Raw genomic sequence first — 18178 nt, forward strand, 5'->3', positions numbered from 1 at the left:
ATGCTTCTGGTCTCAAGCATTTCAGATAAGGGCTACTCAGCCTGCAGCAGAGTGTAGAGAGATTCTTCTTGAGAAAGCGGCTATATTGTCAGAGGGCCATGGAGCTAGGGCCCAAAGGCTTTTTCTAGAAGCTGAGAGTCAATGAGAGCCAGCAAGGAAACAGGGAACCCAGTCCTACAGCTGAATTTTGCCAACAACCTGAATGATCTTGAAAGAGAACCCCAAGCTCCAGATGGCACCGGACTGCATCCTTGTGGCTCCCTGTAAGGAGGACTCACCTCAGCTATGCCTGGACTCCTTACCCTTGGACACTGTGAGATAACTTTGTTTTGTTTTAAGCCATTAAGTTTGTGGTAATTAGTTACACAGCAACAGAAAACGAACCCATGGTTCCTTCCACTTCTAACACACCATGATTCCAAATTTCCTGTCCTTGCTGGTACTCCACACATGCCCCACGTGTCCATGCTGGCTTACAAAGTCAAAACAAATGAAAGTGTTTTCCCACTTGAGGCCTCGGCTGCAAAACATCTTCCGGATGCTGAGTACTAGGGAAGTTGGATTGCGCAGGTGTGTTTCCCTTCTCTTATTCTGCCATGAGAAGGAATCCCTTAGAGAAAAGCTTATTTGGTAACAGTGTTTACAGAATCAGACTTCCAAGGTGATTCAGCTCCTTTTTCTATCTTTGGAATGGCACAGTGTGTTCCTAAGTGAGCTGCTGACCTCAGACCTCCCTGACGTTTGAGAATCGTTGGCATATTTTTTTCTTACGGTAACAGTTGTAAAGATGCTGCATTTCTACCCATTTTTTTTTTCTTTTCTTCCCCTTGCTTAATTTTTTTTGCCTTCCCCCACTTGGATTAACTTTCCACATCCCCAAAGTTGTCATTTTTAAACTCTTTATCACCTCCCTGATTCACCATTTTTGAGGACTTTACCAAGACAAGAGAGAGGAATGATGCTTTTTTTTCCCCTTCAAATGCTTATTATGAGTTAAAAAAAAAACTGTACAAAAGTGAGTTCAGGCAAAAGCAGCTGGGATTTTGCTACCTTCTACTGATACACATGTAAAAATGTAAAAGCATCTCTCAAACTTCAGGACATTCTAAATTGCTAGACTTTCTTTCTGAGCTAGAACTGAGTAAAGGAAGTAGGGACAAGGAAGGCGTGGGTTTATTTCTATGTGTCCCGATGTGTCCTAATCTCCTCCTGGGAAGTAAGTCCCAAATAACTAGTCCTATGTGAAATCCTCATTTGTGCAATAATCTTACTTTTAGGATGCCCTTTTCCATTTTCTAGCATATTCAGGTATTAGTTTTTATATTGACTTTTAAAGAAGTGTCAGAACTCTCAACTAAGCTTTAAATGTTTGTTTTAATTGCACTATACCCTTCTACCTGGATTGCATTTGTTAAAACAGGTCTTTGTAACCTAAAGATAATTCCACAAATACTACTGTTGTAAGAATAACTGAAACATAAATTCATAAAATGACATTATAAAAATAGAAAACTAATTTTTTTTTTTTTGAGACGGAGTTTCACTCTTTTTGCCCAGGCTGGAGTGCAATGGTGCGATCTTGGCTCACCGCAACCTCCGCCTCCCAGGTTCAAGTGATTCTTCTGCCTCAGCTTCCCCAGTAGCTGAGATTACAGGCGTGTGCCACCATGCCGACCTTATTTTGTATTTTTAGTAGAGACAGGATTTCACCATGTTGGCCAGGCTGGTCTTGAACTCCTGACCTCAGCTGATCTGCCCACCTCGACCTCCCAAAGTGCTGGGAGTACAGGCGTGAGCCACCACACCCGGCCTGTTTTTTAAATCAACTTTATTGAGGTATAATTTACATACAGTAAAAATATTAATACACCTATTTTAAGTAGCAGTTAGGTAAGTTTTGATAAAAGTGCAGTTGTGTAACCACCACCACCATCAATATAAGGAACATCTCCATCTCCCAAGACGTTTCCTCCTGCCTCTTTGCAGTCAATCCCCTTTCACCTGTCTTCAACCCTAGGTGATCACTCACTGTTTCCTATTACTATAGTTTTGCCTTTTCTAGAATATCATAGAGGGAATCAAACAGTATGTAGTCTTTTGTGGCTCACATGTTTCACTTAACATAATGCCTTTGAGATTCATCCAGGTTGTTACACTTAATGCATAGTTAATTATTTGATTGCCAAGTAGTGTTCCAGTTTTGGAAATAAGTTTGGAAATGAGTAGTTTGTTTATCTACCAGTTAATAGATATTTGGGTTGCTTCCAGTTTTGAGCTATATATTAGCTATTTTTGTGTAACATATTACTCCATAAGTTAGCAGCTTGAAACAACAAACTTATTATCACAGTTTCTGTGGGTCAGGAGTCCATGGGCATGGCTTAGCTAAATATCTCTGGCTCAAGGTCTCTCATGAGAATGCGGTCAAGGTGTCGACAAAGGCTGCAGGCTCGTCTGAAGGCTCGACTTGTGTGAGGGAGGAGGTGGGATCTGCTTCCAAGCTCATTCCCGTGGCTGTTGACAGGCCTCAAAAGATCTGCTTCTACTTACAGACACGTGGGCTCCTCCAGGAGTCTGCCTCACACCATGGCAGCTGGCTTCCCTCAGCATAAACAATCTCCGAGAGAGTGAGAGAGAGCTGTCAAGACAGAAGCCACATTTTTTTTTTCTTTTAGAGACAGGGTCTTGCTCTGTCACCCAGGCTGGAGTGCAGTGGCACAATGTCGGCTCACTGCAGCCTCCACCTTCTGAGTTCAAATGTTCCTCCCACCTTAGCCTCCCAGGTAGTTGCGACTACAGGCGCACACAACCATGCCTGGCTAATTTCTAAATTTTTGTAAAAAGGTTTCACTTTGTTGCCCAGGCTGGGCCACAGTCTTTGTAATCTAACCTTGGAAGTGACATCTCATCATTTCTGCCACATTTTATTAGAATTAAATTAGTAAGTCTGGCCTGCATTCAAGGAAGCTGATATAGGGGTATGAATACCAGGAGGTAGGGGTCATTCAGGGCTACCTTAGAGGCTGCTACCATAGGCTGTTATGAGCAAAGCTGCTGTGAATGTTTATATATAAATCTTTGTGTAGACAAATGTTTTCATTTTATTTCAATGAATAAATACCTAAAAGTAGGATCTCTGACTTTTACGATGTGTTTAAATAAATAATAAACTGAGAAATTGTTTTCCAAAATGGCTGTATCATTTTTCTTTCCCACCAGCAACATCAGTTCTAATTGCTTCATATTTTCAACAGCGCTTAATATTGTCTGCCTTTTAAATTTTAGCCATTTTAGTGACTTGCAGTGGTATTTCATTGTGGTTTAAACGGGTTTTCTCTAATGACTAATAATTTTGAGCATTTATTTATGTCTTTATTGGTCATTTGTACACTTCCTTTGTGAAGTATTTGTTCAATTTTTTTTGCCCATTTAAAAAATTGCATTGTCTTCTTGTTGAGTTGTAAGTTTTTTGTAAAATATTCTGAAAACCATTCTTTTGACATATATGTCATTTACAAATATTTTCTTCCAGTCTGCGGCTTGTCTTTTCATTCTTTTAACACTGTCTTTCAGAGAGCAAATGTTATTAATTTGATGAGGTCCAATGTATCAATATTTTCTTTTATGGATTATTCTTTTGTGTTGCATTCTAAGAAATCCTTACCTAACCCAGGGTTACAAAGATTTCTTCCTGTGTTTTCTTCCAGTAACTTGACAGTTTTAACTCTTACTCTCTTAGGTCTATGATTCATTTCATGTTAATTGTTGCATAAGGTGTGATTGAAGGATCAAAGTTCTTTTTTTCCATGGGGATATCCAATTGTTTCTGCATCATTTATTGATAACAATCACCATTAATTACTTTGGCACTTTGTTGGAAATCAATTGACCTTATACATGTGAATCTATTTCTGGGCTCTCCCTTCTGTTCAATTAATTTATATGTCTATACTTTCACCAATATGACAGTCTTCATTACTATAGCTTTACAGTAAGTCTTGAAATCAGGTAGCATCAATTCTACAACTTTGTCCTTCAGATTTGTTTTGGCTAAATCAAGGCCTTTGTATTTCCATATAAATCTTAGAATCTGCTTGTTAATTTCTAAATAAAGGTCTGTGGGAATTTTGAGTGGGATTGCATTAGATTTGTAGATCAATTTGGAAGAGAATTAACATCTCAACCATAGTGACTATTCAATCCAGGAACATGATATATCTCTTTATTTCTCTAGGGATTTAATTTCTCTCAACAATGTTTTGTGATTTTCAGTATGCAGGTCTTTTTTTTTTGAGATGGTGTCTTGCTCTGTCACCCAGGCTGGAGTGCAGTGGTGCGATAATGGCTCACTGCAACCTCCGCCTCCTGGGTTCAAGCGATTCTCCTGCCTCAGCCTCCTCAGTAGCTGGGATTACAGGCTTCCGCCACCACACCTGGCTAATTTTTGTATTTTTAGTGGAGACGGTTTCGCCATGTTGGCCAGGCTGGTCTCGAACTCCTGACCTCAGGTGATCCACCCACCTCAGCCTCCCAAAGTCCTGGAATTATAGGCGTGAGCCACTGCACCCGGCCCAGTATACGTTTCTTACATGTATATTGTTAAATTTATTCCTAAGTATTTTATGGTTTTTGATGCTGTTGTCAGTGGATAATTGGTTAAAAAAAAAAAAAGCATTGGTTTTAAGTTTTGTTTTCCTAAAAGTTTTCTCCTATAAGGATTTTGAATAAGATTAATATAAAATTCTGAATAATCCACTTAGTTTTAGTGACTTGTGACTGAAATTCTAGTTGTGTAAGTGAATGTTCTTTCTCCTATCAGTTATTTTTTATGGAATTACCTGAAGAGTACATTATCAAGCTGAACATTTTCATTAGGTGGCTGAGCTATTTTGACATCTTAAATTTGAAAGTTATTACATGTATGAAAGGGCTTATTATGTATAATAAAAGACACTTCTCTCTCCCCTATTATTAAAGGATTCCAAGGGTTTTAGAAGTGGACGAAGACCAAATATATATGTTTCTTATTATGTTACAGTTATACGGGTAGATACTCTGAAGTCTTTCACTGTCATTGATGATAGGGGGTGTTCTGTTTTCATTATCGAACTAGAAATGACTAGTTTAAAATGTTGAGAGAACTTTCAATTTTCTCTGATTTAAATTTTAATCAGCTTATATCAGGATCTTGATGTTTCTCTCTATTTTTCCCATTCTGTGTTTATCTAGATGGCTTTGGAAGATTCAGAACAGAAGCACAATCTTTTACATTCAATCTTTATGGATCTAGAAGACCTGTCAATAATTTTTGAAACAGATGAATTAACACAATCCATACAAGAGTTAAGTAATCAAGTAACAGCTTTACAGCAAAAAATAATGGAAAGCCTTCCACAGATTCAGCGAATGGCTGATGTAAGTTTGTACCATTCATTTAATCATTCAGGATTAAATTAGAGGCTGGGCAATGGTGGCTCATCCCTATAATTCCAGCACTGGGAGGCCAAGGCGGGTGGATCACTTGAGGTCAGGAGTTCAAGACGAGCCTGGCCAACATGGTGAAACCCTGTCTCTACTAAAAATACAAAATTTAGCTGGGCATCGTGGTGCACACCTGTAATCCCAGCAACTTGGAAGGCTGAGGCAGGAGAATCGCTTGAACCTGGGAGGCAGAGGTTGCAGTGAGCCAAGATTGCGCCACTGCACTCCAGCCTGGGTGACAGAGCAGGATTCTGTCAAATAAATAAATAAATAAATTAGAGTTATACTACTAACCAAGCACTATACAACTAATCAATGTGAAGACACATTGATCTGGTAAAATGTCATGTATGTTCTCATTTGTGGAATTATATTTTACTTTACTTTGCAACCTGTAGTGTAACTATAACAAACTATAACAAAAAGCATCTCCCTATTTTCAATCCAGAAGTGGTCTGTTTTAAAGAGTAAAGAATCCCGATAAAATAAGCTCAGTGTTTTCTCTTTGTCAAAGAGAAATACTACTGATTTTTAAATGCTGGATAGGAAAGAGGGAATTAAAAGAGATAGTTCTGGCCGGGCGTGGTGCCCAGCACGGTGGCTCACGCCTGTAATCCCAGCATTTACGGAGGCAGAGGCAGAAGGATAATGTGAGCACAGGAGTTTGAGACCTGCCTGGGTACTATAGTAAGACCCCCTTCTCCACAAAAAGGAATTAAAAACAAGTTTAAAACAGGTAGTCCCAAGTCTTTATTTACCAATAGCAAATATTTATTGAGGGGTTGTTATTTGCCAGCCTCTGGATTTTTATTTTGGCTTGAAACATCAGAAGCATTTATTTGAAGATAGAGTCACATAGTAGAGGCAATTACAGTTCTTCATTATTTACATTTGTTACTCAGTTACATTCCCTACACCACACTCATGTATCTTCAGGGAATAATAAGTGTTAAAGTAATTATTTTTGGTTACTGAAGCTCATTTCAAAATTTTTAAATGCTTCTATAATGTATGATGAAAATTACCCTAAAATACATTGTATAATTCTATATACCTTCTTAAATAGTCGGTGCACAGAATAATGTCCATGTAATTTAACTTTTCCTCATAATTTGAAGATATCACTATAAACAGCTATTGTACATACTGCTTCATTTTCTTATAAAGTTTTGTTGGTCCCTGGCCAGGAACGATGGCTCACACCTGTAATCCCAGCACTCTGGGAGGCCGAGGCGGGTGGATCACCTGCGGTCAGGAGTTGGAGACCAGCCTGGCCAACATGGCGAAACTCCGTCTCTACTAAAAATATAAAAATTAACTGGGCATGGTGGCACGTGCCTGTAATCCCAGCTATTCAGGAGGCTGAGGCAGGAGAATCGCTTGAACCTGGGAGGCGGAGGTTACGGTGAGCAGAGATCGCGACACTGCACTCCAGCCTGGGCAACAAGAGTGAAACTCCGTCTCGGAAAAAAAAAAAAAAAAAAAAAAAAAAGGAAAGAAAATGGTGAACATTATTTATTTATCTATAGTGCTTGGTTAGTTTTTCAGAGATATAGATGGCAGACATTATTTGGCTAAATAAGAGAATAAAGTTAATGCCAATAAACTTTTATAGATGATTAATATACAATATTTATTGCATCAGTGTGTTCTTCTGAAATTCTAGGATATGGTTGCTATTGAATCTGAAGTAAAATCAATGGAAAAAAGAGTTTCAAAAATCAAAACTATCCTATTATCAAAAGAAATATTTGATTTTTCACCTGAAGAACATCTCAAACATGGGGAGGTAAGCATAGATTATTATTTAAAGTATTTTCTTATGATACTTATTATGTCTTTTTCAAAATATAATATAATGTGATTTAAAAAAGCATTTAGTCTTACCAGAGTAATAGCAAAATAAGGTTGGGAAATTGATGGGAATAACTATAACTGTATATTTAAATCGTAGTTGTAGTACCACCTATGTAAAGATAATTTTCCTATAGGTTATTTTTTCATTTAAATCAAACTCAAGGGCTTGAGCCCCTAATTCAGACTGAACTGGGTTCCAGCCCCAGCTAGACTGCTCACTGGCTGCATGACTGAGTAATTAATGGTTTTTGGATTCTCTTTCATATCCGTGCACTGGTACTGAGGAGATTACATTGGCCAATTGTAATGTAAATAGAGCCCCTGACAGAGGAGCTGGGACATGACTAAACAGCAGGCAAATGTTGATCCCCTGCTCAGCCTAGTGATTGAGAGCATGTGGTTTAGGACTAGGGAGGCCTGGATTCTGTTCCCAGCTCTGCCTCTTACAGACTCAGCTTACCTGGATCTTCTAACTTCTGTGAACCCAATTTCCTCACCTGTGAAATGGAGGTTAGGATACTTACCTCTCGAGGGGTTGTGAGGATTAAATGAAATGATATTATATGAAATATGACTTAGTACGGTGAGTAATCTCTTCTAATGTATTGGTTACATAAATCCAGATTTCTATGGATCAGATGTTATTAAAGCAAAACATAATTATACTCCTGGGACTCATGCAGCACAGTTCTGTTCAAGTCAATAAGCACTTTTGAGGGCCTACTGTACGGGAAGCCCTGTGCTAGGTGTAGTTGCTACGAAAGTGAGAGGCAGTACCTGCCCTTACATTGCTCACTGCCTAGTGACAATATACACAGCAGAACGCCAGTTCTACACAGAAAGCAGAGGGAGAAAAGGAAGAAAAAGTTGTCCAAATGCGTAATTTAGTATTGGTAGGTTACTCTTGCCCCAGTTATTCTTTCCTGAGACTTTCAACTCCCCGATCATGAGTGATATAATAGTTCTTTTCAATCTGAGCTAAGAAATTATTTTAAAAATGCAAACTATAAAAACTATACTGTATTTTAATTTTGAATAATTAAATTTAACAGTGGCCATTGTCTTTTCATTTCTGTAACATGCTCCTCTTATATAATTAAGGTCATACTTGAAAATATACGTCCCATGAAGAAAACCATTGCTGAGATAGTGTCTTACCAAGTGGAACTGAGGTTGCCCCAAACAGGAATGAAACCTCTGCCTGTGTTTCAGCGGACAAATCAGCTTTTACAAGATATAAAACTATTGGAAAATATGACTCAAGAACAAAATGAGTTATTAAAGGTAAGCAGTTCCTGATGACATCCAACTTACTGGATGAAAATGTTCACCAAAAGCTGGTTTGGTTTTCACTTCTAATTGAAATTCATTATTATCCTATTATTGTAGGAGGTGGCATTTGATATAAAAGCATATCTTCATGCTCAAATGGAGCTAAGGTTATTTTTCTCAGTTCTTATCCTCTAAGAGATTAAAGCATAGTTATGGTCTATTTAATTTCATTCCACAGTTGTTGACCTACATGGGCAAAATGCTGTGGGAAGAGAGTCAAACCTGAACAAGGCATTTGCAGCCTCTGAGGCCAACAGATCTGTAAAGTAATCATCACCATAGTAATCTCTGTGTTCATCTCAGTCACTCTCCTATTGATTTTCTCATTACCAAACGTGATGTAGGTAGAGTAGGCACTTTATCATCTTTATTTTTACAGATAAGGAAATTGGCATCAGGGTTAAGTGACCTGCTGAAGGACCGCAGAGTTAACTTGTGTAGAGGTTAATTTATGTACACATGGAACAAGAATTTGAGTTTCTAAACTCCTGGTGTCATTTCTGCATATTGAGAGCTGATATTCTTCATCTTCTCCCCAGAGGGGTTTTGTGTTGTGGTGGTGGTGGTGGTGGTTGGGTTTTGTTAAATCACTACTCTCCATCAGGAATCATCATTAGTTAGGAATAATCTTTAGTTTGTATTCCTGGATCAACAATCACTCCCACAAGAACAGAAAGTTGCAGAAAGTCTGCACAGACTTCCAACTGTCTCCGTCAACCTCCTGCATGCTGCCTTTCCTGATTAGATGGGTCACTGTAAGGGTTATTTTTCATTTTTCATGACCGCCTTCTGGTTGTAAGAAGAAAAATGACTATATGTTATTCCCTCTTAAATTTCATGCACATTTTGGTGGCCACTCTGTTCTCCTAAGGTTTGAGGAGACTGCAATCTCTGGTTTGAGTCTTAACTCAGTTTCTCTGGTCCGGCTACTGGTCAACTGATGTCATTCTGTAACACCCACAGAGAGAAAAAAGATCTAGCACTCAATGTACTACCTTGTAATAATATAAAGAGAAAAAAATATAAAATTCGATCCATTATTTTCATCCTTTTGTGCTTTATTAGTCTCCTGGTCAGAAAAAGAAAGCCACAGTCCTAACTATGCTTTCAAGTGGCTTCTTCACAGACGAAATGGGTGAAATAGAAGAGGCAGTTCTGTTTTGTGCCAAGTTAGGTATCAAACTATGGTGCTCAAATTTTCCATCTCATTGTGCTGGTGGCAATCAGATGTCCCCTCATATATTTCAAAGCTAAGGAAGACAGTGGTGAAGACAATCATTAGAATATGGTACATTTCCTTTGATTTCTACTTTAGATATTGTAAGTACCCTCGTTGTAGAAAATAAGACAAATTCCTTTTGCGGAGAGAACGGGATGTAGTTCATTATTGAGGGCTGGGGAACAGATGTGCACAGTGAACATAGTTATTCATTTCCAGCCTATGGCTAAAATTATAGTTAAATATTAAAGAAAATACAAGGAAGAATTTCGTGTTGGCTAGAAACTTTGTAGTTTTAAAAGGCATTTTGCTTCATCATGTAGCATACCAAAGAAGTATCTAGTTTTTCTTTTGAAGTCTGTTTCTTTGTTTTTCATCGTGCTTAATCATATTATTTAGTCCACAGATAGGTCTGAGCTTTCCTGCTCCCCTAGCACTAGATGCCAGGTATTGTTCTGGTTAGTTCTTATTCTGCAAATTTAGACTGTTCTTGAACCCTCACCCTCTTACTCGTAAAACACACATCACTGATCCCAAGGGGTACCAGGTGAAGATGAGTCTGGACCGGGAAAACCCATCATCACTGACCTCACATGCTCTGTTCAGTCTGAATCGTTATGTCACCTTTCTATGCGGAAAGCCCCCCTCCCCCCGCCATGGAATATGTATTAAAATGGTGTATGTGACTTGTCAGTAACTTCTCAAAAGTTAGCAACTTTATGTTAACACGCCATAAAATGCTTTCCAGAATAAACCCAATGGACCGGAAATACTTAAGAGCAAAGGTGTGTCCAGTGAGACTTGTACTTTAAGCACTGCCCAAGGTACCCTGGCATCTAGTAGAGCAAGAAGATCAGGTGTCAGCTTTGCAAACATTCTTCTCTCTGTTTAGGCTACCACGTCCTATTGAAATCTCAATGGGTGCATATTTGCTGTGAGTGATTAAAACTTCCATGGGGCTAGACAATGAAAATAGTCCATTAATCTGCTTAGATTATGACAAAGATTCTTTTTTGTGGGGGTTATTTTATAGGTAGTCATAAAACAGACCAATGAATGTGATGAAGAAATAGAAAATTTGAAACAGATCTTAAATAATTATTCAGCTCAGTTCTCCCTTGAACATATGTCACCAGACCAAGCTGACAAGCTGCCACAACTACAGGTATGTTTCTTTCATTCATAAAGGTATGTTTCATTTGTCCATCAGTCCATTTATTTAATACTTACTAAGCCTTTGGTGTCTAGGAGCCTTTCTAGTGGTGCAGTGTAAGTTCCTGTTTCTCTGTTAACAATTGAAGGTATTTCTGTGTGTGTTTACTTTCCATCCCTATTTCATAAAATAGATGATTATATAATTATCATTACTAAAAAGTGACAAAATTATAGCCCCTGATGTTTGATCAAGAGAAGCCTTATCTGTTTGTAGCCTGGGCAGTCCTAATCCCAGAAACTGAGCCAGGGCTGCCGCATCTCCTTCTTTAATGGAGGGCTTTTTAAGTGCCCATGGCCTCAGCTTGAAGCATTTTGATCTGAATTTGCTCTGGTACCAAAGAACCTGATATAACACACAGGATATTTGGACAACCTGACTTTCTGGGATAGAGTCAGGCAGTGTAGGCAGGCTGGGCTTCAGCAGTGAAGACACTGAATACTATTGTAATGAAGAATTCCATATTCTAAGCAGTATTGCCATACTGACATATTGCCATATGTCAGAATTAACAGTGTCCTGTGGGCCGGGCGCGGTGGCTCACGCCTGTAATCCCAGCACTTTGGGAGGCCGAGGCGGGCAGATCACAAGGTCAGGAGATCGAGACCATCCTGGCTGACACGGTGAAACCCCATCTCTACTAAAAATACAAAAAATTAGCTAGGTGTGTTGGTGGGCGCCTGTAGTCCCAGCTAGTCGGGAGGCTGAGGCAGGAGAATGGAGTGAACCTGGGAGGCAGAGCTTGCAGTGAGCCGAGATCGCGCCACTGCACTCCAGCCTGGGTGACAGAGTGAGACTCCGTCTCAAAAAAATAAAAAATAAGAAAACAGTGTCCTGTGGATTCAGTTACAATGGTTTGCATGTTAACCATCTGTTGCTGGGTTTTTTCAGTCTTTGTTTTTGAAGTAGCATTTCTATAATAAAAAACAACAACAACAAAAAACCTGATTGTATGCTAGGGGTAATAGAGAGCTGCTTTTTTTCTTGCCATCAAATTGATACAGGCAAGCAATTAATATGGTACTCAAAAGAAGATTACACTACTCGCCAGCTGTGAGACCTGGGGCAAGTGATTTGACATCTACAGTGAAGTACAGGAGAGTACAAGATGACACAGCTGTTAAATGGTGGATCAATAATTCCCACTCAGTAATGAAGACTCAATATTGTAAAAATATTAGATTTCCCCTTATGCTAAAAAATCAAGGACCCCAGAGAGCTTTTGTTTATATGAATTATATCCATTGATAACTAAATTAAAACTCAGAAATGTAAAAACATTCATTTAGTTTTTAAGCAACAATAATAAACCCACTACATATTAATAGGAATAACTATTTTTATTTTCTTTTTTTTAGAGATGAGGTCTCACTGTGTTACCCAGGCTGTAGTAGAAATAACATTTTTTTAAAGTAGTTATATTTTCTGAAACAAATAGTAATGAGAAGAGTGACATTGTTTTATGTATTTGTAATCTCTTTAATATATGGCTTAATATTAGGTCAGTGCAAAAGTAATTCCAGTTTTTACCATTAAAAGTAATGACAAAAACCGCGATTACTTTTGCACCCACCTAATGGACAGATGTGGGTGCTGCAAATGTTTCTGCATTTGATCTGCTGAAGCATGTAGTTTTGTTTTAAGTATGGGAAGACAATCCAGCCTCTCAAAGACATGCACTTGGAAGATGGAGGAATATTTTAATAGTCCTTTTGAATAATTGTGGACATTTTTCTTTGAAACTATACTAAAACCCAACAAGTGCAAATTATGTATTAATTGTAAAATGGAATCTAAACCCATGTCAATGAACTTTATACGTTTTTACATTAAAATTTACTGGCCTACTTTGTACTTCGAATGGATCTTCTAACAATGCATGATTTTATAACATCACGCTCGATCACTTGGAAAATCCTGATTAGCTGAGTTAGGCAGATCTTCCAAATGTTGACACATTTGAAGAGTCAATATTTCTTTAAATCATAGTTGTTAATATTAACACTTATCTCTTCAGAAAAAATCTTTTAGTATTTAAGGAAAGCAATATAGTTTATCAGCTGGCTTTTTTTCACGTAAAAATAGTGTTCTGTGAATAAAAAGGATAGTTCAGCTTACAACTCAAACAGTAGCATAAGTGCTTTTTCTCAACCATTGGCCCTTGGTATGCAGCAGAAGTGCCATATGCATACTTTCCATTTTTTCACAAAGAATACTAAAAATACATACTGCTGTGGTTTGAATGTTTTTGTCCTCCCAAAAAATGTTGCCTCCCCTCCCCCCAACATTTTTGTTCATGTTGAAACTTAATCACCAACACAGCAGTATCGGGAGGTGTGGCCTTTGGGAGGTGATTGAGTCATGAGGGCTCTTCCCTCATGAATGGGATTAGGTGCCCTCAGAAAAGGGCTTGAGGGAGGGAGTTCACCCATTTTTGCCCTTCTGCTTTGTGCCATGTGAGAACACGACAAATTTCCCTTTAGGAAGATGTAGTCTTCAATGTGCCATCTTGGAAACAGAACAGCCCTCACCAGACACCAAACCTACCAATACTTTGATCCTGGACTTCCCAGTCTCCAGAACTGTGAGAAATAAATTTCTGTTCTTTATAAGTTACCCAGTCACAGATATTCTGTTATGGCAGCACAAATAAACTAAGACACATATTTTTATCAAGGAAATTCTTAAGGAAAATGGAATTTTTTTTTTTACTATAAATACATCAAAGTGAAGAACCCAGTAACAACGAATATACTTGGTGTTCCTGCCTTGATTCATATTAGGTGCCGGTAGTTTTACCCACCATTGCTTTCATGCCATCAGTGCAAATGTCAGTATGGTGTAAAAGGCAAATAACATTTTAGTATTATGAAAATGATCTGGACCTCATGGACTGTGGCCAGGGGTCTGCAGATGCTGCTTTGAGAGCAGCTGCTCCATGTAGGACTGTGCCTCTACTCTGTTTCTGTTATCCTAGTGGCTGTAGTATCGCTCTTGTCGGGAGGCAGTGTACCTCTGAAGTTTAGTGTTTATTGAAAGTGGTACACAAAATGCAGCCAACTCAGATTTAAGTCAAACAGTTGTTATTTCCCAAAAGCAATCACAGAAATTTTGACTTCAGACAGAGTAGGGGTATTGGCATAGGAATGTGTGCAGTACAACCAGGAGAAAGCCCAGGCTTGTGCTCTGCTGTGTGCTAGTTGCAGCTTTGGACAAATCACCTTCTTTCTCTGGCCTTTAGAACTCTCTCTTGCAGGTGGAGACAGATTACGTTTCTCCGTTCTGTAAGAAAATTATTGCTTCTATGACTATCTGTAGGATGGGTGGATGGATGAACTGACAGCAAGAAAGGAAGAAATAAGGAGGAAAGAATAGGGGTCTAAGGAATATATTAGGAACAAATTTCAAACACATGAAGGTTTTCTAAAAAGGAGCAGGCTGCTTATGATGCAGTACTCACTTCAGGAGCTCAGGCAAGTTGAATGACATCTCTCAGAGGTGCTAGAGAGAAGGATGTTAGTGTATTTGTCACCTGCTGTTTCTTCCAAAGCTAAGAATCTATAATCCTATAGTCATCTTAGACATACAGTGGGCATCTGCATATCTGCCATGAATAAGAAATTTGATTTGCACATATCAATAATATAAATGTTAAAAGTAACATCACGAAGCTTGAGATCATCTGTCCATCATTCCCATAATAAGATATACTACATGGTACCTTTATTTGTTTACCTATTCCTATTTAGTAGGAAGATTTTACTGTAGAAAAAGTAAATGATTGAGCAGGATAGACTCTGCTTAAAAAAAAAAAGTAAACGAATTTAGTAATACCAAAGAAGCCTTCAAAGATGATAATAAAATAATGAGATTTCTGTCTTCATTTTCTCTCAGTGGTTCCCAAATGTTAGTCTGCTTAAGAATTTCCTGGAGAGACATGGGAACATGTCTCCTGGGGACAAGCATTTTTAATATACTTTGGGACACAATGGGAAGTCTGCATAAGGCACTTGTGCAGTGTTGGTTAGTGTGCAGACTCCTGGGCCCTGCCCCGTGGATCCTGGTTCTCTCAGTCCTGTAGCTGGCCACTAGAGCAGTAGCTCCCAACCCTGGCCTCACACCACAGTCACCTGTGGAGCATGTTACAAGTTTCCATGCTTTGGCTCAACCTGCAGAGATTCTGATTCACAAGGTCTCTGGTAAGGCTGAGGCATCCTATAGCTTATAAACCCTACACAGGACCTTTGGAATTGTATCCAGGATGGAAAGGAGCTATACTGTACCAGAGACTAGCTTCTGGCTTTGTAAACCAAACAGCAAAGAAAAATCTTCAGCCCTTGTACCAAAGGAAGCAGGCTGCTCTGGGCCTGCAGAGGCCTCAGACTTCTCAAACCTATGCAAACACTCTTTCTACACAGGGAGAAATCGAACGTATGGAGAAACAGATTCTGAGTTTGAACCAGAGAAAAGAAGACCTGTTGGTGGACTTGAAGGCCACCGTACTAAACCTTCACCAGCATTTGAAGCAAGAACAAGAAGGAGTAGAAAGAGCTGTAACATCAGAGGAAGGTGGAGTGGCAGAGAGGGATGCTTCTGAGCGGAAGGTGGGTATGACTTTAGGTTAATGCTGGCCCCACACTCCACAAGAGCATTAATGGGTAGTGTTTTCCACCTGAACGACCTGTGGCATCTATGTCTATGGCCTGTAGTAAAGGAATTTTTAAAAGTGGAAATACTCAACCTGAGGTTGTTTACTAGTGAATATAAATCCTCAGGGTGTGCCTGTTCTGGACTCCACCCAGAATTCTTAACACCTGAATTACTTTAGGACATGCTTATAAAATTTCACAGGCAGGTGGATCAAGCCTCCCTTTGAAGTATCTTCGTACAGAAAAGTCAGCCCTTTGCAGACTCAAGAAGGGCCCAGTGCCTAAGTCTTCTCTGCATTCACATCAATGAATCGCATTCTTTAATTGTTTATGAAGGGGCACAGGGGGCCATGAAAATAACAAGACCTAAGGTTTGACTGACTCCGGGTATCTGGCTGGAGGAGCTGAACGGACCAGGAGACAGGCTTCTTGTGGGGGTGGGCATCTTGGATAAAGTGAGTAAAAAATTAGCTACATAAAAATGCAGCTGGACTGGGATCTTGGTGATGTTGACTGGCAAGCAGACTGCAGGTATTCTTGTGCTGTGCCTTTCAGTTGAACAGAAGAGGCTCCATGTCTTACCTGGCAGCAGTCGAGGAAGAGGTGGAAGAAAGTTCCGTGAAGAGCGAAGTAAGGGAAATGATTTTCTTGTTAAAGTTTGTTAGAACCAGACCTCTAAAAGAAGTCAATGAAAAGATCTTAAAGTGAATGGAAACCTAAGAATTTTTAAAATTAATGTTGATATTTTAAAAGTATGATTGAAGTAGTTCTCTTATGTTATTAATGTTTAAGTGTATGGAAACCTACTTCACTGTGTAAGAGTGAGATGAATGTAATTCAGACACTCTTGTTGGCATACGGGAGAAGGTGAAGAAGTTCTCTGTAGTATCCTGATTTCTGAGGACTTTCTCTGAAGTTTTGAGAGCATGCTGTTTGGCACTCCTGGTCTCATTTTTAGAACTGTATTTTTCCGCATTTCAATTACTCTTTTGCTCTAAAACAGTATTTCCAATGACATGAAGAGTTGTGTTAGCAAGTAATACTAAGAATTTGTACTACTTGATTATAACTGGTTGAATGAGACATTTTCAGTTGTCTTTTCTGACATCAGTTTCCATTTCATACTTGAAAAAATAAGTTGCAATGGGTCTTAAGACAAAAGGAAGAAAATTGAAGCAACTTACAGTTTTTGTGACTTACATGTAACCACCAGACACTTTTTAGGCTCATTTTATAGATGGTTAAATAGCTCCACTCTCACACAGAGCAGACCTCTTGTCCTAGAGTTGTCGCTGGGACATGGTGGAACTGTGACAAGGAAGAGTACAACTTTACTGTGTGCTCTGTGACCATCAAACAACTTTGCAATCTGATTATACCCCTTCATGGCAGAGAGAACTACGAGAATAATGGAGAGACTAGGGGCCAAAAAGAGTGACTTCAGTACAATGTTAATTTGAGACATGTATTTGCTTCTGAGCTGATGTTTATGGTGTTGTTTGTCTTTGACAGCAACAAAAAAGTACATGTTCATCAAGCTGTGATTTTTTTTTCTTTTTTTTTTATTATTATACTTTAAGTTTTAGGGTACATGTGCACAATGTGCAGGTTAGTTACATATGTATACATGTGCCATGCTGGTGCGCTGTACCCACTAACCCGTCATCTAGCATTAGGTATATCTCCCAATGCTATCCCTCCCCGCTCCCCCCAACCCACAACAGTCCCCAGAGTGTGATGATCTAGAACTAGAAATACCATTTGACCCAGCCATCCCATTACTGGGTATATACCCAAAGGACTATAAATCATGCTGCTATAAAGACACATGCACACGTATGTTTATTGCGGCATTATTCACAATAGCAAAGACTTGGAACCAACCCAAATGTCCAACAATGATAGACTGGATTAAGAAAATGTGGCACATATACACCATGGAATACTATGCAGCCATAAAAAATGATGAGTTCATGTCCTTTGTAGGGACATGGATGAAATTGGAAATCATCATTCTCAGTAAACTATTGCAAGAACAAAAAACCAAACACCGCATATTCTCACTCATAGGTGGGAATTGAACAATGAGAACACATGGACACATGAAGGGGAACATCAAGCTGTGATTTTTTTAAAAAAATTGACAAGTAAAAATTGTATGCATTCAAAAAATTTGTCGGGCGTGGTGGCAGGTTCCTGTAGTCCCAGCTACTTGGGAGGCTGAGGCAGGAGAATTGCTTGAACCCAGGAGGCAGAGGTTGCAGTGAGCCGAGATCATGCCATTGCACTCCAGCCTGGGTGACAAGAGCAAAACTCTGTCTCAAAAAACATATATATATATATATTTATGACATGTATGATGTTTTGATACAGTACATGTATATGTGCATTGTGGAATGGCTAAATTGAGCTAATTAACATACATGT

At 39.0% G+C, this 18178-nt stretch overlaps 1 protein-coding gene and 1 non-coding gene across 32 annotated transcripts in view; one reads left to right on the top strand and one right to left on the bottom strand.

The window, feature by feature from the left end:
• The window catches only part of SYNE2 (spectrin repeat containing nuclear envelope protein 2), a 370575-nt gene that overhangs the window by 227234 nt on the left and 125163 nt on the right, over positions 1–18178 (top strand). For all 31 annotated transcript variants that reach the window (XM_016926198.4, XM_009427921.5, XM_016926202.4 and 28 more), the window contains 6 exons: positions 5230–5415; positions 7148–7270; positions 8440–8622; positions 10923–11054; positions 15521–15706; positions 16307–16381. In XM_016926198.4, coding sequence (XP_016781687.4) covers positions 5230–5415; positions 7148–7270; positions 8440–8622; positions 10923–11054; positions 15521–15706; positions 16307–16381 — 885 coding nt within the window. The remainder of the gene's footprint in view (positions 1–5229; positions 5416–7147; positions 7271–8439; positions 8623–10922; positions 11055–15520; positions 15707–16306; positions 16382–18178) is intronic.
• MIR548H (microRNA mir-548h) lies at positions 12587–12687 on the bottom strand. The gene has a single exon (NR_035884.1). It is a non-coding gene; the product is annotated as a microRNA mir-548h (primary transcript).

Source organism: Pan troglodytes, chromosome 15 (genome assembly GCF_028858775.2).
Source record: "Pan troglodytes isolate AG18354 chromosome 15, NHGRI_mPanTro3-v2.0_pri, whole genome shotgun sequence".
Taxonomy (NCBI): domain Eukaryota; kingdom Metazoa; phylum Chordata; class Mammalia; order Primates; family Hominidae; genus Pan; species Pan troglodytes.